Source organism: Phlebotomus papatasi, chromosome 3, assembly GCF_024763615.1.
Source record: "Phlebotomus papatasi isolate M1 chromosome 3, Ppap_2.1, whole genome shotgun sequence".
Classification (NCBI taxonomy): Eukaryota; Metazoa; Arthropoda; class Insecta; order Diptera; family Psychodidae; genus Phlebotomus; species Phlebotomus papatasi.
The window spans coordinates 39,268,356-39,288,666 of NC_077224.1; the positions used below are offsets into that span (position 1 = coordinate 39,268,356).

A 20,311-nucleotide genomic window follows, 5' to 3' on the forward strand; every position below is an offset into this window, starting at 1 on the left:
ACATCTCTCCTGTTTCCTCCAGAAAATCCCAGATTCTTGGAATTTGGTTATATATTTTGTTCAATCTCCTCAAGAACCCAACTTGGTCAGTACTAATCACCTGCTTCCTCCAGAAAATCTTAGAACTTCTGGGATTTTCTTGAATATTATGCCCAAAACACTTCAGATACATTCTGTGGTCAGAGGATTCCTGGAGCTTTCCCCAGAAATCCCAGATCTTCTGGGATTTTCTTGTTCATTATGCCCAAAGCACTTCAGATACTTTCTGTGATCAAAGGATTCCTGGAGCTTCCTCCAGAAATCCCACTTCATATAAGTATAATTTTATGTTACTAATTGGAATCCTACAGAGGGAACGAAGGCTTGTGGTTGTAGCCACACGGTATGATACGAAGCATGATTCTGAAAGTCTGTGAGAATTCAAGTGATTAATTCAATTTGGCTTTTGTTTCCAATCTAAAGTGTTTTTGACATAATATACAAGACAATCCCAGAAGATCTTGGATTTCCTGGAGGAAGCTCCAGGAATGTATCCAGGAATGACCACAGAATGTATCTGAAGTGCTTTGGGCATAATGAACAAGAAAATCCCAGAAGATCTGGGATTTCCTGGAGGAAGCTGGAGAAATCTTCTGACCAACTTGGTTATTTTTGGGTGTTCTTGACAAAATACGGAAGAAAATCCCAGAAGATCTGTGAATCCCTGACTAGACTGGTGTTTTTAATATTGAAGTTTTAATATTGAAATCAATTTGTTCAGTGTGTAGACAATTATTGAAATATTGGGTTCAATATTCGCTTCAATATTGAAATTTCTTTTCAATGCCACTTTGAAATGCTATTATTTCAATAATTTGTCTAATGTGTAGACAGCTGAGATTTCCACATATTTTTCACATAATTATCAATAATTGATAATAAACTAACTAATATTTAATAGAAATGTTTAAGTCTCTTAGAAAAACTTATAGAAAATTCACATTATTCGAGGGCATGAACGTTCGAAGGGAGAGTACTTTCCCCTACATTTTTTACCAACAATTTATACAATGGCTAAAATCGTTTCTCTGGTCGTTGAAGTAAAAGAGAATACTTTGACAAATTTTTAATTTTATTCAGTTCCCAATAATTTTTGGAGAAGAATTTGCCTTTTTAGAAGTTTCAGCGCATTTTAAAATGTGTTTTTTGGATTTTTTTTGTTCGTTGAATCGTTCAGGGCAGTAAGGACATTGGTATGGCTTCTCTCCAGTATGGATCCTTGTGTGAATCCTAAGTGTGTATGGATGCGTATAGGATTTATCACAGGAATCGCATGGAAATCTCTTTTTAATATGGCAATTCATGTGTGTTTGCAAATGGGCTTTTTGTCTGAATGCCTTTGAACAAATATCACAAATAAATGGTCTTAGATCTCGATGGACATTTTCGTGATTAGTCAGACACTCAATGCCTTTAAATACCTTTGGACAGAAACTGCATTTCAGAGAACCTTTATACATTTTCTGCGATATCCTAGATCGATTTATTCCATGAGCATCCTTCAGATGCTTTTCATAGACATCTTTCTCAAAATAATCACGACAGCGACAACATCGTATTTTCTGTGGCTTTAGTGTCCTGAGATGAACAGCTTTAAGGTGCTTTCTGGCATTTTCTTTTGTCGAAAAGGTTTTGCCGCATATTTTGCATGGAGCCCGGATTCTGTTTTCATCATGGACCAATACATGACGTGCTAGTCTGTAATATGAAAGAAAGGTTTTGCCACAAGTTACGCACAAGGAAACCTGCGTCTTCTTGTGGACCAAACTGATATGTCTATAAAGAGTATTTTTTTGTGCATAGGCGTTTTTGCAAATTTCACAGGTAAATGGTCCAATTTCTTTGGACTTCAATTTTTTTGGTGTTTTTGGGAGCTTTTCTTTAACTTTTGCAGAAGTTTTCTTTTTCTTATCTCTCTTTTTACATTGTTTTATTTTATCGCAATTTTTCCGTTGAGATGAGGTAAAAGAATTTATTTTTAAAGTGCTTAGAGTCTCAGTTTTTTGGCCCTCTATATCAAGATCATCCTTGCATTCCACCATCCCTAAATCACATTCATTCATGTCCAAAGGATCACTGTCATTTGGTGTTTCCATGCATTCTTCTTTAATGGAATCTATTTCAGCTATTCCAATATTTTTATCCCAACCACCATATTCATTTGACCAAGTTGCTCCCCTTGAATTAACATTTGATGCCTGTGGTGTCTGTGGTGAATGAGGAATTGATATTAAAGTAGAATTTTTATCAACTTCATCAAAACTTTCCAAGAATTTCTCATATGCGTTCTTGCATAGATTTCTGAATTCCCAAAAATCATCTAGTTTCTGTTTGCAACAATTACATAGAAATCTTAACCAGTTGCAGTCCTTATCCTGCAAAGAAATTCAATATTATTGGTTGATTAATTGGAATTTAATTATTTCTTTTACCACTTTTAACATAATTTATAATATATACCTCAAAATTAGTAATTGCTTGAATTTTTTCCTCGATGTCACCAGCCTCTTTGGACTCAATATCAATGAGACTTTCTTGCTTGATTTCACATATTTGGCACTTTCCTTGAATATTCTCATTTACTGAGATCATGATTGCCCACGCTATACGTTTTCTTTTAATTAAATTGCAGAGAAAAACGTAGGATATATTTTTGTTTCTAACAAAACAAATTGATAAAAATCAGTCGCACAGCTGACTTTTATTTATTTTGAGAATTAATTTATAGAAAATACACTAGGAGCGTTGTATTGAGAATGAAGACATTCAAATTCGTAATCATCCGTTGATATTTTGATAGACTAAAAATCAAAAATATTGGTTTTGTGGAAAATTCTTGAAAAGTTTCTCCAAAATGAACAAAGGGTATATTAATATTAGGTATATCATTCATTTGGTCATATCATCTGTAACAGAATTGTAAAAGAAGAGGTAAACAGTAAACTTGTTGCGAGCGCAACATATTTAAATTTAAAACTGTGGAGTGTGTTGCCCTGCTGAGGCGACGAGGGCGCTAGCGACGAGGAGAGGAGGTAGAAAAATCAGCAGCAGCTGATGAGTAAAAGAGCGCCAATCGGCCTCTTTCACCACTGACCGCCGAGGAGGCAACATCAATCACCTCGCCCATCTCCACCAGCCCAATCCCCAGCAGCAACACCATCATCACCACCAAGCATTGAAGCCACTGAAGCCACCGGGAGCCCCCAAGAACACCAAGCCCAGTGCTGAGCTTTCCGGAGTAACCTCTGCCACATCCACCTCTCCCAAATTCCCATCTCAACCTCCGTGGGAGTGTTCTCACCGGAGAACACAGGGGAGTGTGGGACATAGTCCTTGCCCCGAACGTGGGACCTGAAGGAAGGAAGGAACGGAGGGAATAGAAGAGAGGAAAAATAGGAATAACACGGAGTGAAGGGATGTAGGAGAAAAATTGGAGGAATAAAAGATTTTTCCCAACATTTTGGCGCCCGACGCAAAAGGAAATCGTGAGTAGATTTTCAAGTTTATCCCATGGTTAATTTGCCGGTTCCCCAGAGTTCATTGACCTCTTATCAGTGCATTTTTGGTGATTTTTGCAACTCATTAGGAGTGAATGCGATTGACCTAACGGTGGGGTAATAAAAAATTTGGCGCGTGGAAGAGAATGTTAATTTGTTACTTGTCGTCGTGTAATTTATTCCGTATAATATTCTTTGTAATTTTCCGTTGGAGATTTTTTTTTCTTTCGTGATTTATATCTCCATTGGGTGTAGTTTTCTGGATTTTTCATCCATTTTCTCTGGAATAGGAGTGTATTAGGATATTTTTCTTTCTTTTTTTCCCTTTTTGGGAGATTTTTTTTTTCTTTTTTCGGCTATTTTTACCCTCTTTTGGGGAGTTCTCTGTTAGAAATGGAGGATTTCAATCCAAAATTTCTCTCAGAAGAACAACTGGATTGGGAATTACAGGCCAGGGGAATTAAATGGCCAGCTTCATTAGAAGAAGCCCGCGATCTTTTAAAGGTTGCTATTGCTGGCGGAAACCCTTTATTTCCCGTTGAAGGCGATGCTAAAAAAATTAGGGATGACACCTTACAAGTTATTAAAAAATTTAGAGAGCAAGTAGGGAATATCGAGGTCCTTTTTTCGAAGCAAGCTGAGATTTTCACAATGTTTCAGCACATCGAAAATAAATTAAAATTCACATCAGACCCTCGAGATCCCAAAAATGCCCTTTATGGTCCTGCTCTTGCTGAACTTGCAAATTTTAGGCAACAGTTCAGGGAACAGTTGAAGAATTATGCTGCCTCGGGAAAAGTGGGGGGTGCTATTCCTCGTCCTGCTTCACCTGTCCAAAAGACTAAACGTCTTAAAAGCCCAAAAAAGTCCCTATTTTCGGACTGTTATGTCCAGGAGAAGAAGAAGGTACCATTTGAGAAGCCCACATCTAAACTTTCTGCCTCCAGTGAGTCCTTTGTCCCAGAATTTCTTAAGCACCCACATCTGAACCTTTCGCAAGACCGTAGGGATACTTTCGACATCCCAAATATTGGATCCACGGTGTCTCAGCCTCAAGATAGGCCCCAATCCCAATTTGTTACGGTTGAGCAATTTAATGTTCAGAATGCTCAAATAAAAGGTCTTGAGAATATCCTGAAAAATATTCAGGATTCGATGGAGCAATTGAGACTCTCATGTGCTGGTAGAAGATCTCGATCCTCCAGCAGATCCAGTTCTGTCCATTCTGGGGAATTTAGGGATTCTCAACCCCAAAATTTGTCACGCCACTACCCGTTTCCTACACCAGCTCCACGTAGATTAAAACCCCTGCAGTTAAAGGACTGGGGAATTAGGTTCTCTGGTGACCGCAAGGGGAAAAAGGCCAAAATCTTCTTGCGGGATGTTGAGAGAATGGCCATGATCCAGGGCGTTTCTCTGCAGGAGGTGGTTTGGTCTATAAGACTCTTACTTTCCGATGGGGCTGAAACGTGGTATGATTCCTTTTCGGAATATCTTTTAAGTTGTACGTGGGAGGAGTTCCGCGAGAAATTTCTAAGTGCTTTTTGCAATCTTGAGAGCGATTTCGCTATTAGGAAGAAAATTGAGGATCGAAAGCAGGGGGTGGGGGAGAATGCAGAAGTCTTTCTTGCATCCATGTTAGCTCTCTTCGAGGAGCTGGATGAAGAAATTTCGGAAGTCGAGAAAGTTCGTCTCATCCGTAGAAATCTCCATTACTCTCTGTCTAATGCTCTTCTTCTATATGAAATCCCAACATTAGCGGAGCTATCCCAAAAATTAAAACTTATTGAGAGGAACCGCTCCTATGCTTTTCTCGATCGTCCCAGAAATGTGCGATTTAATGAGATAGGGAGTTTTCAGGAATCATCCACAAATAATTCAGAGTCCCTGGCCAGGACTTCTGATCAAAGGGGGCGAAGTGGGGGGAACAATTCCTCATCCTGGGGCAATTCCAGGCAATCTGGAAGGGGTGGGGGGAGAAATTCCTCTTCACGTGATAATGGGTGGAATGGGGGGCGAAACACCAATTCTTCCTCAATTCAGAGACAGGGTGGGGGGAGTAACTCATCCAATGGTGCTGAGGGTACTTCTCAATCTTCTAATTCCAATCCTAATTCCAATCTCAATTCCAATTCCAACCCCAATTCACAATTCAGAAAAAATTCTTGTATACATTGTAAGAGCAATTCCCATAATGTTAGAAGTTGCCCAACAAGACCCAAATACCTTTGTTTCAAGTGTGGTAAGATCGGCACTATTTATGGACTTTGTCCAGTTTGTAACCCTCAACAGGGGGAACCCAATGCGACCCAGTAGTAGACAGAGAGTCTGAGGTCGCGGAATCTCCAAAAAACCTCTCTATGGATGATTCCAATGACCAAGATCTCATTTCTTTTGTTGATACCATTAATGTAAATTCAAATACAGTGGGAGATTTAATACAATTTGAGTCAGACAATGAGTCCTTAATTTCTGATGATTCTGTCCCTCCCTCAGAGGTAGAATCCTTTATTATATACCCTAACGGGGAAAATCGTCCCTATATTAAAGTTAAAATTTTTGACATTGAGGAGGCTATGGCTTTATTGGACAGTGGAGCGTCTCAGAGTATATTAGGATGTGGTTGCATGAACTTAGTAAAAATTCTAAAATTAGTCCCAAGAACTTCGAATATCGTTGTGCGTGTAGCCGATGGTTCAACTTATTTATCCACCAAAGTAGTCGATTTAATGATAACTTTCAATGGTAGAACAGAATTGATTCCCACCCTATTAGTCCCTGAAATTTCCATACCCTTTACTTTGGGGATGGATTTTTGGCATGCCTTTGGCATACAACCAGTTTTGTTGAATGCACTTTCAACAGTCCCTGATTCCCAGGATAATCAAATTCTGCTCTCCCAGTCAGAACGACTGGAGTTAGAAAAATCCATCAAAAACTTTTTAATCACTACTGAGGACTTTTTCGGTTGCACGGATATTTTAAAGCACACGATAGATACTGGTGACAACCCTCCCGTAAGGAAACCATCTTATCCTGTCCCATATCATCTTCTTCCCGCAGTGGATATTGAAATTCAGAGACTGGTTAGGATGGGGGTACTTCGGGAAGTTTCTTTTTCTCCATGGAACTCACCTCCTAATATTCAAATGAAGAAATCGGGCAAAATTAGAATTTGCATTGATGCTCGAGGTTTAAATAAAGTAACAATAAGAGATGCTTATGCTATTCCAAATCTTGAAAGCATTATTAATCGTATAGAAAGCTCCAAATATCTATCATCCATTGATCTGAGTGACGCATTCTTGCAAATTCCGCTCGATGAAGAATCTCAGATCAAAACTAGTTTCGCTATCCCAGGACGAAAGATGTACTGCTACAGAAGAATGCCTTTTGGCTTAGTAAATAGTCCTATGACGATGGCGAGACTGATGGATATGGTTATTGGATGCGACTTAGAGCCCAATGTCTTTTGTTTTCTGGACGATATCATTGTTCTCACTCAAGATTTTGAATCCCATTTGAAAATTTTAAATGAGGTCGCTGGTCGTTTGAAAAAAGCCAATCTTTCCATCAACCTGGAGAAGTCTAAATTCTGTATGTCAGAGTTAGACTATCTGGGGTACACTTTAAGCACTCAGGGTCTAAGTACAAACGATGGTAAAGTCCAAGCCATCTGCAATATTCCTGTCCCTAAAACACCCAAGGCATTACGTCAGTTTCTCGGTATGGCAGGATGGTTCAGGCGTTTCATCCCAAATTTTGCGAGTATTTCGGCTCCTTTAACCGACCTTTTAAAAGGTAATCCTTTAAGGATTGAATGGTCTCCGGAGGCCGACCGTGGCTTTTCGGAATTGAAGCAGCTCCTTGTATCTGCCCCTATTTTAAAACTTCCCGACTATTCTCAACCCTTCATAGTGCGTGCTGACGCTAGTGATGTTGGGGCGGGGGGAGTCCTTGTTCAGGGAGTAGGTAATGAGGAAGGAGTTATTTGCTATATTTCGCGAAAGTTCACGGCGGCTGAGCAGAAGTACTCTACTACGGAAAAAGAAGCCTTGGCTTGTCTATTTTGTCTTCGAAGGTTTTCGCAGTTCTTGCTTCATACCAAGTTCACTTTGGAGACAGATCATTCTGCACTCCAGTGGATCTTATCCCAGAAGCAAGCCCGTGGTCGTATAGGAAGATGGTTGTTGGAATTTCAGCAATTTGACTTTGACATAGTCCACCGTCCCGGTAAAAGTAACGTGATAGCTGATTTCCTTTCACGGAACGTTAATACCATTTCGACCCGGGAAGATAAATGGTATGCGTCCCTATATGACCAAGTCTCGAAATCCCCGAGCAGCCTTCCGGAGTATAAATTAGAAGACGGCCGGCTTTACAAGTATATCCGCTATAAAACTCCTTTAGGAACTTATAGTTTTAGGTGGAGATGCTGTGTCCCTAAGGGTGAACGTCAGGCCATTTTGCAGAAATACCATGATGATCCCACTTCGGCACATTTCGGGTTCTTTAAAACCTTCCGCAGAATTACGGAATATTTTTATTGGCCTTGCCTTCGCACAGACGTGCGCAATTATATCCGTAAATGCGAAACTTGTAAGAAATCTAAGGCCCCGAATTATGATTTAACACCTCCGATGGGTAATCATGTAGTTGCATCACGTCCCTGGGAACATCTATCAGCCGATTTTATCGGACCTTTAGTACCTAGTACTATGGGCCATCGCTTTATCTTGGTCTTGATCGACAAGCTGACCAAGTATGTCCTTTTATATCCTCTTAGAAATTCTACTGCAAACTCTGTTATCAAAATTTTGTCTCAAAATGTCTTCCCACAGTTCGGAGTCCCTCGTGTTCTTCTGACCGATAATGGTAGTAGTTTCAAATCCGCTCAACTTCAGTCCTTTTTGAGAAATCTCGGTGTTGCCCAATGGTTTACCTCAGGGTATACCCCACAAGCCAATCCTACTGAGAGAGCAAATAGGACTATTGTTACTGCTATCAGGTCGTATATAGGGTCTAAACACACAAATTGGCCAAAATATTTAGCCGAAATAGGGATGGCTATGCGATCCTCGGTACACGACACTACACAATTTTCTCCGTATTATTTAAATTTTGGGCAAAATATGATTTCACATGGGGATGAGTATACGCATTCCGATGCTAATACGATTCCATCGATCGAAGAGAGGATAAAGGAGTTAAAATTGGCCAGACAGAAGGCCATGGATAGGTCGAAGAAATGCCATGAGTCGTCTAAAAAGCGATACGATTTACGTAAGAAGCCGGGTAGATTTTCCGTGGGTGACGTGGTCTACAGGCGATCCTTTGTGTTGTCTGATGCCAATAAAAAGATTCAGGCGAAATTTTGTCCATGGGTGAAGAGCAAGGTGTTGTCCGTTCACGGACAACACCTTGCGTACAACACCTAACGTAACCTTGCGACAACACCTAACGTAACTTGATTTTTGTACGGGTGTATGAGCGGGTAACGTAGAGAGACCATATTATTAATTTTATTTAATTTCTATTTCTTGTGAACGGAGAAATTCATAAGTAGGCCATCGTTCATTATGGATAGACCTAAATTAAAATTATGGTCGTTCGCCTTTAGGTGTTCATTTTGATCGAGATGATTGATACAGATATAGCCCAGCCTTATGCTGAAGCGAACTATGTTCGGCTATTTCAATCATCAAACTGTTATCCCCTTTTAAGACACATTGCTAGCAGTGTCCCTTGGGAATTTAAAGTGAGTAGCACTTCTTGCTGTCACTAGTATTTTGATTCGGTATTTCGTCAAGACGACAAAACCAATCAATTTTTATTGGCCAATACTTTAATTATTTTTCTCCTTCGTCAGTTTTGACGTCACATATAATTTCGGACACCTTAATTCGATTATCTATTTTATTTTACTTTTTTTTTCGATTGGGATGCACTGAATTCGGTCGCGATTTGTTTCCCATTTCTCTGCAGTTAGAGGCAGCCACATTTTTCTGATCGGGATGTAGTTTCTCGAGTAAAATTTTATCATGTTCAATATTCGAGGCAATAGGGCAGTGTCGGTGGAAAAAGGGGTTTTCTCTTTGCCCTTCAGGATTTCTCTTTCCCCAACATTGTAATTCGGCTGAGACTCTCCTTCCCGCTTCTACATTTTTACGCGGAATGCTCTTCAGCGGAATAGCTGAAATCCTGATCGGATTATAATGGTGCTGAGGCGGGAGATTTGGGGGGATAAAATCGTGACCATTCGTGTAGAGTAATTCCCTATTAGATCATGTATATTAATGATCCGCCTTGGTGATCGAAATGGGGTGGTCCTTAGTAATAATATCTTATTCTTTTGAAAGTATTTACACACACTTTAAACTTATAGTTAAGTTATTTCGCTGGCGCTAATAATTAGGTCGGCCTATCGATGCGAAATCCTTAACATTTTTGACTTATAACTATTAATTCTAAATTTTATTTTTTTTCTCTCGAAATTGTTACTCTCTAATACTACTCATTTTGTTTTGCTCTACTACTTATTAATTGTTATTGTTATTAATGAGATTTGTTATATTTTGTTTTTTTTTGAGATTGTGGCTTATTGCCCCCTGGGGGGTTCGAAATCTTTTTTTTTCTCTTTTTTTTTGGTGACCCCGGGGTGTGTGTTGCGAGCGCAACATATTTAAATTTAAAACTGTGGAGTGTGTTGCCCTGCTGAGGCGACGAGGGCGCTAGCGACGAGGAGAGGAGGTAGAAAAATCAGCAGCAGCTGATGAGTAAAAGAGCGCCAATCGGCCTCTTTCACCACTGACCGCCGAGGAGGCAACATCAATCACCTCGCCCATCTCCACCAGCCCAATCCCCAGCAGCAACACCATCATCACCACCAAGCATTGAAGCCACTGAAGCCACCGGGAGCCCCCAAGAACACCAAGCCCAGTGCTGAGCTTTCCGGAGTAACCTCTGCCACATCCACCTCTCCCAAATTCCCATCTCAACCTCCGTGGGAGTGTTCTCACCGGAGAACACAGGGGAGTGTGGGACATAGTCCTTGCCCCGAACGTGGGACCTGAAGGAAGGAAGGAACGGAGGGAATAGAAGAGAGGAAAAATAGGAATAACACGGAGTGAAGGGATGTAGGAGAAAAATTGGAGGAATAAAAGATTTTTCCCAACAAACTTAACAAAAGTTAAAAAAACAAAGCGTCCTAGACTTTGCGAAATGCCCGAACTGGTGACTTAGATGCTATACATTAAAAGTAATTTCGCATCATTTATCATTCATCGGTTTTCACTCAACCGATTTGAAGTGATTCATAAATCATCCAAAAGAACCTTCAAAATTGTTTCAAAAGTAATTAGAATTGATTTTCGGATAAAAATTAGTTATCGGCTATGAACCGGTTCATTACCGATTCAGAATTGATTGAAACTGGTTCTGTTTTATAGGAAATTCCAAGACCTTTCCAACGAGCCCAAACATGACCCCATTCTCTTGATAAATGCGCTCTCTAGTGACTTTTTAACCTTTGACCTTGAAAAATCGTTATTATATAGGAGGCAAGCAATATCTGGCCTAGAAAGGAGGCATTGCGTCTCGAATATTTAGGGTTGCCTCAGCAGAGCATTTATTGCTATAAGGCGGGAAATTTAAGCTCTACAATTAGGAATGATTCAATGGTATTGTCGTATATGGACGAAATGTCCGCTTGGGTAATGTCCAAAACATATCCAAAAATGAAAAAAATCGCACTATGTGTTTTTGAGCAATCCCAAAAACATGGTTTTGGTGGAGAAAGGGAGGGGTGGGGGGAAATGAGGGACATGTTAATAATCCTTGGGTCGACTTATGGGGTGTCCCCCGAAGGTCTCAAGTCGCTATCTCTTACCGTTTGACCTCTAGAGCTGGCGACAGCCGGACGAACAGACGGACAGACCGACAAACAGCGTGTCGACAAGTGGTCTCCGGGGGATGGAAGGTGGAAATTTTGGGGGAGGGGGCGTGAAAAAATCGAGGGGAAAATACTCTCCATTCGAACGTTCATGCCCCGAATAATGTGAATTTTCTTTTAGTTTTCCTAAGTTTTTGTTTTTAGTTTTTATGCTGAAAGTTCTGGACCGGAAAACTCTTGATAGACTGAAATAGGCCTTGTTGGCTTTCAGTAGCCGTGCGCGGACTTCTGTTAAGATGTTGTTGTCGGCTGTGATTGTTGACTCAAGGTACACGAAGGAGTCAACAACTTCAAAGTTGTAGTCCCCCATCGGTATAGTCCATTGGAAGATCTTCCAAAGTACATATCGACTTATTTAAAGAATACTTGGCATTAGAGGGATGTAAGACACTATAATCTTTCGAGTACAAGTTAAAAACTAAACATGAATGGTGGAGGTAAGCTACGGGATACCCCTGAACGACCTGTGTGAAAAAGTCCCACGAACTTATGCAATCATCCAAGATTTTTTAGCTCTATATTGAGGATATTGAGAGATAGTTTCGATGCGTTCGGCTATCGATTATTCAGTTTTATTTTCGAAAAAAAATATACGTGGAATGCGTGTAATACTAGTGTAGCCGGGCTTTTTGCCCCGAAAGATTCCTCATGGAGACCAAGGCTTATCGCGGCCAATTGCCCGGCAGCGACCCAGCTCTGTGCCCCATCCGAACTCTTCCATCAGGCCATGTTACCGACTGACTGACAGTGTCGCCTGTCAGACAATCCCCCACACGGCGGACAACAGAACTATACCACCGGTAAAAGGCCTTGCTTGGAGCGAGAGGCGGGAAATATGAATTTCCCGCGAACAGGGAAGGGAATCCACCAGCCGGGCTCTATTTCGCTATCAGGTGGAAAATCTCGACTACACTAGTGTAAATACTGATTTAATAACTATTGATGCAATTTCAATCCTTTTAAGAGAACGGATCTCTAAAACTAGGCTCCTCCAAGTCTGACAACTCTCCGTCAACTTCGTTCAGCACTTTAGCTAGGGGCATGGCGTTTCTTATGTTTCTCCATTGCCGCTCTGAATATAGAATAGATCCATATTCAGAGCGGCAATGCTCAAACATAGCACCTACAGCGTACAACCCCTAACATACAACATCAAACGTATATGACCCCTAATGATTCCCTAAGTATGAGCCTCAACAACGCATGACACCTAATGCATGACCACCAACGCGTAATACCCAACACACAATCCCCAACGTACAACTCGCAACGTCGTATGAGTATGACCCCACAAACATCAGATCCCCACGTATGATCGCTAATGTACAAACTCCCAACGCATGATCCCCAGCCCATAATTTCAAACATATGACCTCTAACCTGTAGGGAAATTCTGTGACAGTATGACAATGTCATATGACAAATTTAAAATTTTTCATGGGGTAAATTTGGAAGAACTTAATCAAAAATCCGTCTCATATCAGTTACTGCTTGAAATGGCTATTCGATACTTACTGGCCTTTACTTTTCTCTTACTTTCGAATTTACCTTATGACATTGTCATAATGTGACAGAATTCCAGTTCTGACCTCCTAACGTACAAAAGATATTCCGGGACCAGGAGCAGAAGGAATAATTGCATAAATTAAGATTTGGTACGTTTACCACAATGAGCTATAGAACTAGTTCTTTCACCGCACTGTTTCAGCTACTTAATCCTAATGGCTATGCATCTGTTATTATAATCGTAAATTAGTAAGTTGAGAAGGCATGTAGCTGATCATTTGTATAATATTAATCAAAGGAGGAAAAAAGACATTCTTGTTTTCCGACCACAAAACTCAACAAAAAATTTGTGATTCTTTAAGCCTTTAGAGACGATTGGGTCACCGGTAACACTAAAATGAATTTTCTACGACCATATCTAAAGTTAGGTATATTGCTCTAAAAAGTCAGAAAAAAATATTTATTCTGACCCCAAATTTTTGACTTTCTCATCCTTAAGGGTTAAGAGAATCCTAATCATTGATTGAAATAAAACTAAAAACTTGTTTAAAAATTTTATTTATTTCTCCATTAAATTGTTATGAATTCTCTTTAGTAGCATCTGTAGCATCTCCATTTTTTGTACATTCATCCTTCGATGCCTTTGAACACTTGACAACGTGCTTCTTACACATTTTGCTGTCGTAAAAACGCTTAGAACACGTAGAACATCCATATGGTGTTTCTCCTGTGTGAATCCTTATATGAACATTACGATTTCCAGGCTGAGTAAATCCTTTACCACAGTAATTACATTTGAATGCCTTCTTTCCCGAATGAATATACATGTGAGTCTTCAAATGAACTTCTTGCCTGAAAGTTTTTGAACATATTTCACAAACAAATGGTCTCACACCTGTGTGAGTTCTTTCATGTATCTCAGTTGATTGCTTAGTTGTGAAGGTTTTCGAGCAATAGCGGCATTTTTTGTCACTTCTTGGGTATCCTACTCTTCTACGCACCTGAGAACCGGGATGTGATTTCATATGTTCATAGTAATCATCCTTTGTTGGAAAGTATTTACGGCAAAATCTACAACGAGGTTTAGTAGGTGGTTGCTTCTTAGCTGGAATCTGATGCGCCTCACCAATATGTCTTCGTAGATTTCCGATATTTGTATAAGATCTTTCGCACTTATCACAAGGAAACTGAGGTTTAACATCCAAATGAGTCTTTTGATGCTCATCAAAACGATAACGTGTAGCACATTTTTGCCCACAAACACTACAGAGAAATTTATATTTCTTTAAATGAATAATATCCATATGTATTTGCAAGTTAGCTCTTGATGAAGATATCTTATTGCATAGAGCGCATTGAACTGGTTTTTTAATATTTTTTTTCCTCGGGGGTCTAAACTTCTTCAATGGTCGATCTATTTTAACAGTTGTTACTTCAGCAATGGTCTTCTGATTATTATCGGTCATATTCAATGTTTCGATTGTAGCATCAGGCTCTTTTTTGACTTCTTCCTTGTTAGACTCCTGATCGTGAGTCTTAACTTTAGAAATTTTAGACTTGAGTTTAGGTCTTTTTACTTTGCGAAGTATTATAATTTTCGGCTTTGCAACGTGTTGAACCTTTTCCTCACGAGGTGTGTTCTCTATTAAGTTTTCTTCAGGAACATTAACCATATCAAACACGTCAAAAATTTTGTTCTCATTTTCTACCTTAACTGTCTCAACAACATTCATGTCAACGTCCCAACCATCTTCTTTCTCAATAATATTTGTCTGTTCCATGTAAACATCTTCTTTTACAATGTATGAATCGAAATCGAATGATCCTGAATCATCCACAATTTCATCTAAGAATTTTCTATACGCATTTTTGCAGAGTATCTTAAATTCCCAAATATCGTAGAGTTTATCTTTGCACTTTCTGCACATATATCTCAGCCAGTTGCTATGCTTGTGCTAAAGGAAAATCAGTAGATAAATTTACTTTAACTTTGAGATTCTTTATATGACTCTACTCGAAATATCTCAAACTACATGTTTAGTTAAAATCTTGGTTAGTCTGATTTACAAGAAAAAAAAACTGCGTAAAGGAATAAAGAAGCAATGATTCTAAAACTCTGGAACATAAGACCTATTCACAATTATGTCATCCCGTAGTTATTTTTGGAGTTAAAAAATCCACTTCCTTTACAAAGACTATTCGCGATAGCTTGTTTAAGTGAGCTCGAGGACCCAAAGGCATATTTACCGAGAGTCCCGTACACAGTAATTCGGAATGAAGTTGAATATTCCGATCTTCAGAAAAGATTAGACAAAACAGGAATAGTATACCGTTCTCAGACGTATATATGATAAAAGATCACAACCATAGCCATTAAAGAAAGGCTCAAATCTTGGATATGGAGCCAGGAATTACTAAAAAAAAATAACCACCGATCTAGCCTAAGTGTCGGTAAGTCGGATAACTGTATGTTGGAGATCAATTCAACGGTGCGCGTGTCGATTGGTGATAAAATGTTGGTCACAAATTTTATAGTGAAAGAAAGCTGTCAGACGCGACATTTCCACAACATTGCTGACCACGAAGCAATACGTCGTATCGTTTCTAAGAAATATAAATACAAAGTACATGTAGTTTTTTTTCCCTCGCCCACGGTCCCGTGCTGGGGTCTCTCTCTCTCGGCTTCACCGATCTCTCTCTCCCCAAAATATTGTAAGCGAATTCGCAAAGCTCGGGCCTGTGTTAGTGAGGGGGAGCAATCTGTTTCCGGGATGCATCTGCCCTGTGGGTCGGTTGGGGTTGCCGCAGTACTGGGGCACCGGCTCCTGTGAGATACGCCAGGATTTTCTTGTCACTATGTTTTATTACTAGATGCTTCAATGTGGAATGATTTTTTTTGTTTTGTTTATTTATTTTTTCGCGTTGTTTTGGATTAACCCTCTTTTGATGTAGAAATTGAATAAATTTAATTATAAATAACCTTATTCTTAAATATACACATATACTTTTTTTCTTTATTGTAAGTGTGACCTTTTGTCCACTTTGGGGCTGATGCCCTAATCTATGGCTCACAACTCGGTCAGAGCTAGCCATTTTCCTCTCACAATGCTTGTTAGGGCACTTTTATACAGAGCAGTATTAACTGTTTTTTTTTTCTTTTTCGTAACATGATTCATTGTAAATTTAAAATAAATATTGTATAAAATTTATACATCCTATGGATGATTGGCATATACAACCTGTGATGGAGTTTTCCACCGTTTTCACTCCTGAGGTTGGTCATCAACGCTAAGACGGCGGTGACCGCTAATAATTACAATGTACTTGTGTGGTTCCTTATAAGCATTGCTGATGAATATCTATCTATCTATCTATCTATCTATGTAGATAGCCTAGATAGCATAGTTAGTTGCTCATCCAACTACCAATACATTAATAGCCTGAAATTATTTTTTCAGGTTTGCGAAAAGCTTTACGCAGGACGAAATTAAATATATTTCCTCACTGGATCAATTCAAGATACTGATAGGACAGTAGAAAAATCATAACTTTACCTTAGATTTTAGATCCTTCGATCTAAACTCCTTTTTTCACGTTTAGAATATAATTATAAATAGAGCAAATGAAAGGTCATCGTTGATTTAAGTCTTAAAACCCTTAAAACATTTCAACTTCGTGCGATTACCGCTAGGGGCGAATTGTCCAAAAAATTGACTTTTTAAATTTCGATGTCGAATATCTGGAAACCTTTTATTACACAAAGAGAGAATTTTTTTTTACACAGAGTTCCCAGCAAAACTTCGATCTGCAATTCTGCACTTTTGAAATTTTAACGTTTCTTGTCATTCAATCGGATACTTCGTGTGGCTTCGGGATAGTCGTGCGACTTCGTGAGCATCGCGAATTTCTTTCGTGTTTTCTAACCATTTCCTTCCCCTTCGTATTTTCTATTATGGCTGATTTAATAATATTGTATTATAACATTATAATAATATCGTAAAAAAAAGAGTATTCACGTAAAATTGTTGAATAAAAATTGAATTTTAAATAAATTGAAATACATATTTTTATGTAGTTAAAATAATGTTTAGAAACATTAGAAAGGGTAGAAGAAATGTAGAAATCATCTAAATACTCTAAAGAAATTTTGCCGATAATTTTAAAATTTTCTATAGAAATTCTGCAGAAAATTCTGCAGAATTTCCATACAACGATCGGATCCACCTTAGAACAAAATTCTGCAGAAATTCTGCTGATTTTTCGGCAGTTAGTAATTCAAATCTGACGAATTTCTGCAGAATTCTGCAGAATTTGCCGGGTGGGTTCTTTACAAAATTCGAGTAAATATCTGAAACTATCCAGCTAGGATCTATCCCTTAGCAGGAATTGCTCCACCACGGGTGAGGAGACAAATCATCTCCAGTAGAGAGATGTCCAAGGTTCTTTCCGAACCAAGGCATCTTCTCCACGGTCACAAAAAAACCAAGAGCAAGGCTGAAGTCTCGCAAGAGCTTTTGCCAATCTGTCAAACCACTTGACCAATCTCCAGAGGAGGCCAGACTTAATCTGTGGAAGGAAGTCTTTCCACCAGATTTTGTCGAACTAAGGGAAGGCCTTCCTCCTGGTGGTGACCAAAACTGGACGACGTGGAAGTCTCTCAATCGTTTGAGAAGCGGCGTAGCGCGTTCGAGAGACAACAGGCAGCTATGGGGTTTCTCCAATTGTGACGTCCTTTGTGACTGTGGGGTGATCGAAACCACCCCCCATTTGTGTGTTTATCCGTTGCACCCTGCCCCTTGTGGAGCAAAAGATTTGATGTCGGCAAGTCCGCTTGCCATTGACGTGGCCCGTTTCTGGGCAAGACATACTTAATTTTTTTTAAGCCTCGACACGATTAATAATAAGCTAGGATCTGTGCCCCTTCAACTTTTCAAAAACGAGCTATAAAAGAACACATTACTGGATTCTATCTCCGGTACTGTTATTCGATTTCGCTAGAGACTTCGGCAATCTTTTATTTTGCTCTGTTTAATCTTTTTTATTTAAATTAGTCAAACCAGCAGTATTAGAGATATTATTAATGGTTATTAGCTTACATTAGAAATCGATTTCATGATTACAATCTAAAAAAAAAACGGTTAATCCGAAACTACCCAGCGAGCACAGTTAGCTAAAAAAAGGCAGTGTTTTCAGCAAAAATATGCTGAAAACTCTGCCTGTTTTAGCTAACTGCTCGCTGGGTAAATGCAAAATTTTTGAATCTTACTGAAGGTCTTTAAAAAAATATAAAATAATAATTTGTAGTTGGCAAACTTATAAATTAAGTATTTCTGGCTATTAGAAAATTGTATTTTCCCAAATTTATAGAATTATTATCTAAAATTACAGAGAGTTCCGGGTTAAGTGAAAACGGATTGAAAAAAAATTGATGTAAATTACTTACAACTGGTAGATCATTTATAATGTTTGACATGCCCCCAAATGCATGCAAATATTTTTAACGCAGTAAATTTGAAATAGATTTCTTTGAACCGTTGGCGCAGAAAATAGGCTGAAAATTAATACCGAAAACGTTTTGCTTACATCACGGCGTTTTCGTAACTTGTTCCAAATATTTCTCTTGTAGGGTGGAATAACCGGCTATCGCCATGTTTAGGAAAAAATTAAATTCATTTAATCATAACTTTTGAATCCTTGTTACAAGATAAGTCAAATTTGACACAAAGTTACTTAGATGTATTGGCTCTAGATACGTGAAAACAATAATCCTAGAACATAACGCTGGACTACTTAAAAAACTGATTTTTATTAATAATGCAAAAATAACCATTTCGTCGCCACTTTTTACCACTTTTCGCCAGTTTTGTAAAATTTGTAACCACTTCTCGCCACCCACTTGAAAAGAACCACACTCGGTTATTTTAGGCAATGCTATGAAAAGAATACATTCACCATTTCTCTTTCATTGTGATCACTTTATTATTACTCTCTTTAAATGATTTTTCTTCACTTTTATTTGAGAAATCAAATTATGGGGCTTTTGCAGAAAGTAAACAATGCAGATTTGACAACTGAGAATGTACGAAGTGAAGTTAGCGTCGCCTATTGAAAAGATATGGCGACAGGTGGTAAAATCAATTCCAGAATATTACCACTTCTCGCCATGCCTCATTTTTATACAAAAATAATATAAAATGAAATATTAATTGACTAAATACAAATTTTATGTATTCGACAAGTGCAATTAAATATTCAATAGACAAATTATTTACCCAAATAGGTATTTTTGGCCTGATGAAAATTTGACGACACTTAGTACATTTGGTAAGAGATGTTGGATTCGATGCACTTGCTTAAAATATTGCTCTAAAAAGTGATCAAAATCGTGAATCCAAAACGAATAATTATTATTTTTCGATTCTATGCGTAGAAGCAGAAACAATACAAAAAAATTCCGACTCATTTATTTCATAAATTGCGAAAAATAGCGATTTCATTGTAAGTGGCGAGAAGTGGGGCACTGGCGAGAACTGGTGATTCCACCCTATGTATGCAATTTTTCCGTGTCACTGGAGTGAATTCACAAGCTTTTTTCGGTCCCGAGAATTTCTTTGAAAGCAAAATTCCCTACACAAATCTTTTGTCAAAATTTGATTATAAAAATTACAAAACATAAAACCTTTTCCAGTTTTTTTAAACCAAAACGATAAGGACAGAACATTGAAATGGGAACTTACCTCAGAATTTGTAACATCCTGGAGCTTGTCGTGTAAATGCCCAAATTCTTCTGTCCACGTATCAATGAGATGCTTGGTTTCATTGCATATTTCACAATGTGGGGGCTCGGGTTCTTTGTCAAATTTGGTTGGTACAGCCTTGGTATCAAGGAATCTTTTAATACCACCTGGTAAATAATCCTCTTCGCAGAAATGTCGACCACAGACATAGCCCGGTTTCAATGATTCCGGTGATACTTCTTGACCATGAAAATTTAAGATTGCTTGCAACCAAGCTTCTCTTTGGGCAGGTCTTGCCGGAACCCTTAAAAAATTCAATTTGTTAGATAGGATAATGTAAACACTTTACAAAGTTTACTACTAACCGATGCAAAGACATTCCCGGTGTTTTCCTGCCCCATCTCGAACTACATCCTGCAACAATACACGCCATGCCTTTAATTTAGGCTTTTTTTTTAAAGCAGTGCAAATTTTCAATTTTTCAATAATTTGAAAAGACAACAAAAAACAATTTTTTGAGCGGAAACTATCAGCTGCTGGCTTTTGTTTTTCTTTCTTACTTATTCATAAATACGCGATGT

At 38.6% G+C, this 20,311-nt stretch overlaps 2 protein-coding genes across 2 annotated transcripts; both read right to left on the reverse strand.

Moving 5' to 3' along the window:
* Positions 1–1,093: 1,093 nt before the first annotated feature.
* LOC129805600 (zinc finger protein 260-like) lies at positions 1,094–2,966 on the reverse strand. Its single transcript, XM_055853634.1, has 2 exons — positions 2,500–2,966; positions 1,094–2,414 (listed from the first exon to the last, which is right to left on the reverse strand). The coding sequence occupies exons 1-2, from the start codon at positions 2,629–2,631 to the stop codon at positions 1,116–1,118; spliced, it is 1,431 nt and encodes a 476-aa protein (XP_055709609.1). The 5' UTR covers positions 2,632–2,966; the 3' UTR covers positions 1,094–1,115.
* A 10,569-nt stretch (positions 2,967–13,535) lies between these two features.
* Positions 13,536–20,306, reverse strand: LOC129805597 (zinc finger protein 567-like). The gene is made up of 3 exons (XM_055853629.1): positions 20,096–20,306; positions 19,731–20,034; positions 13,536–14,948 (listed from the first exon to the last, which is right to left on the reverse strand). The coding sequence occupies exons 1-3, from the start codon at positions 20,161–20,163 to the stop codon at positions 13,572–13,574; spliced, it is 1,749 nt and encodes a 582-aa protein (XP_055709604.1). The 5' UTR covers positions 20,164–20,306; the 3' UTR covers positions 13,536–13,571.
* Between the last annotated feature and the right edge of the window lie 5 nt (positions 20,307–20,311).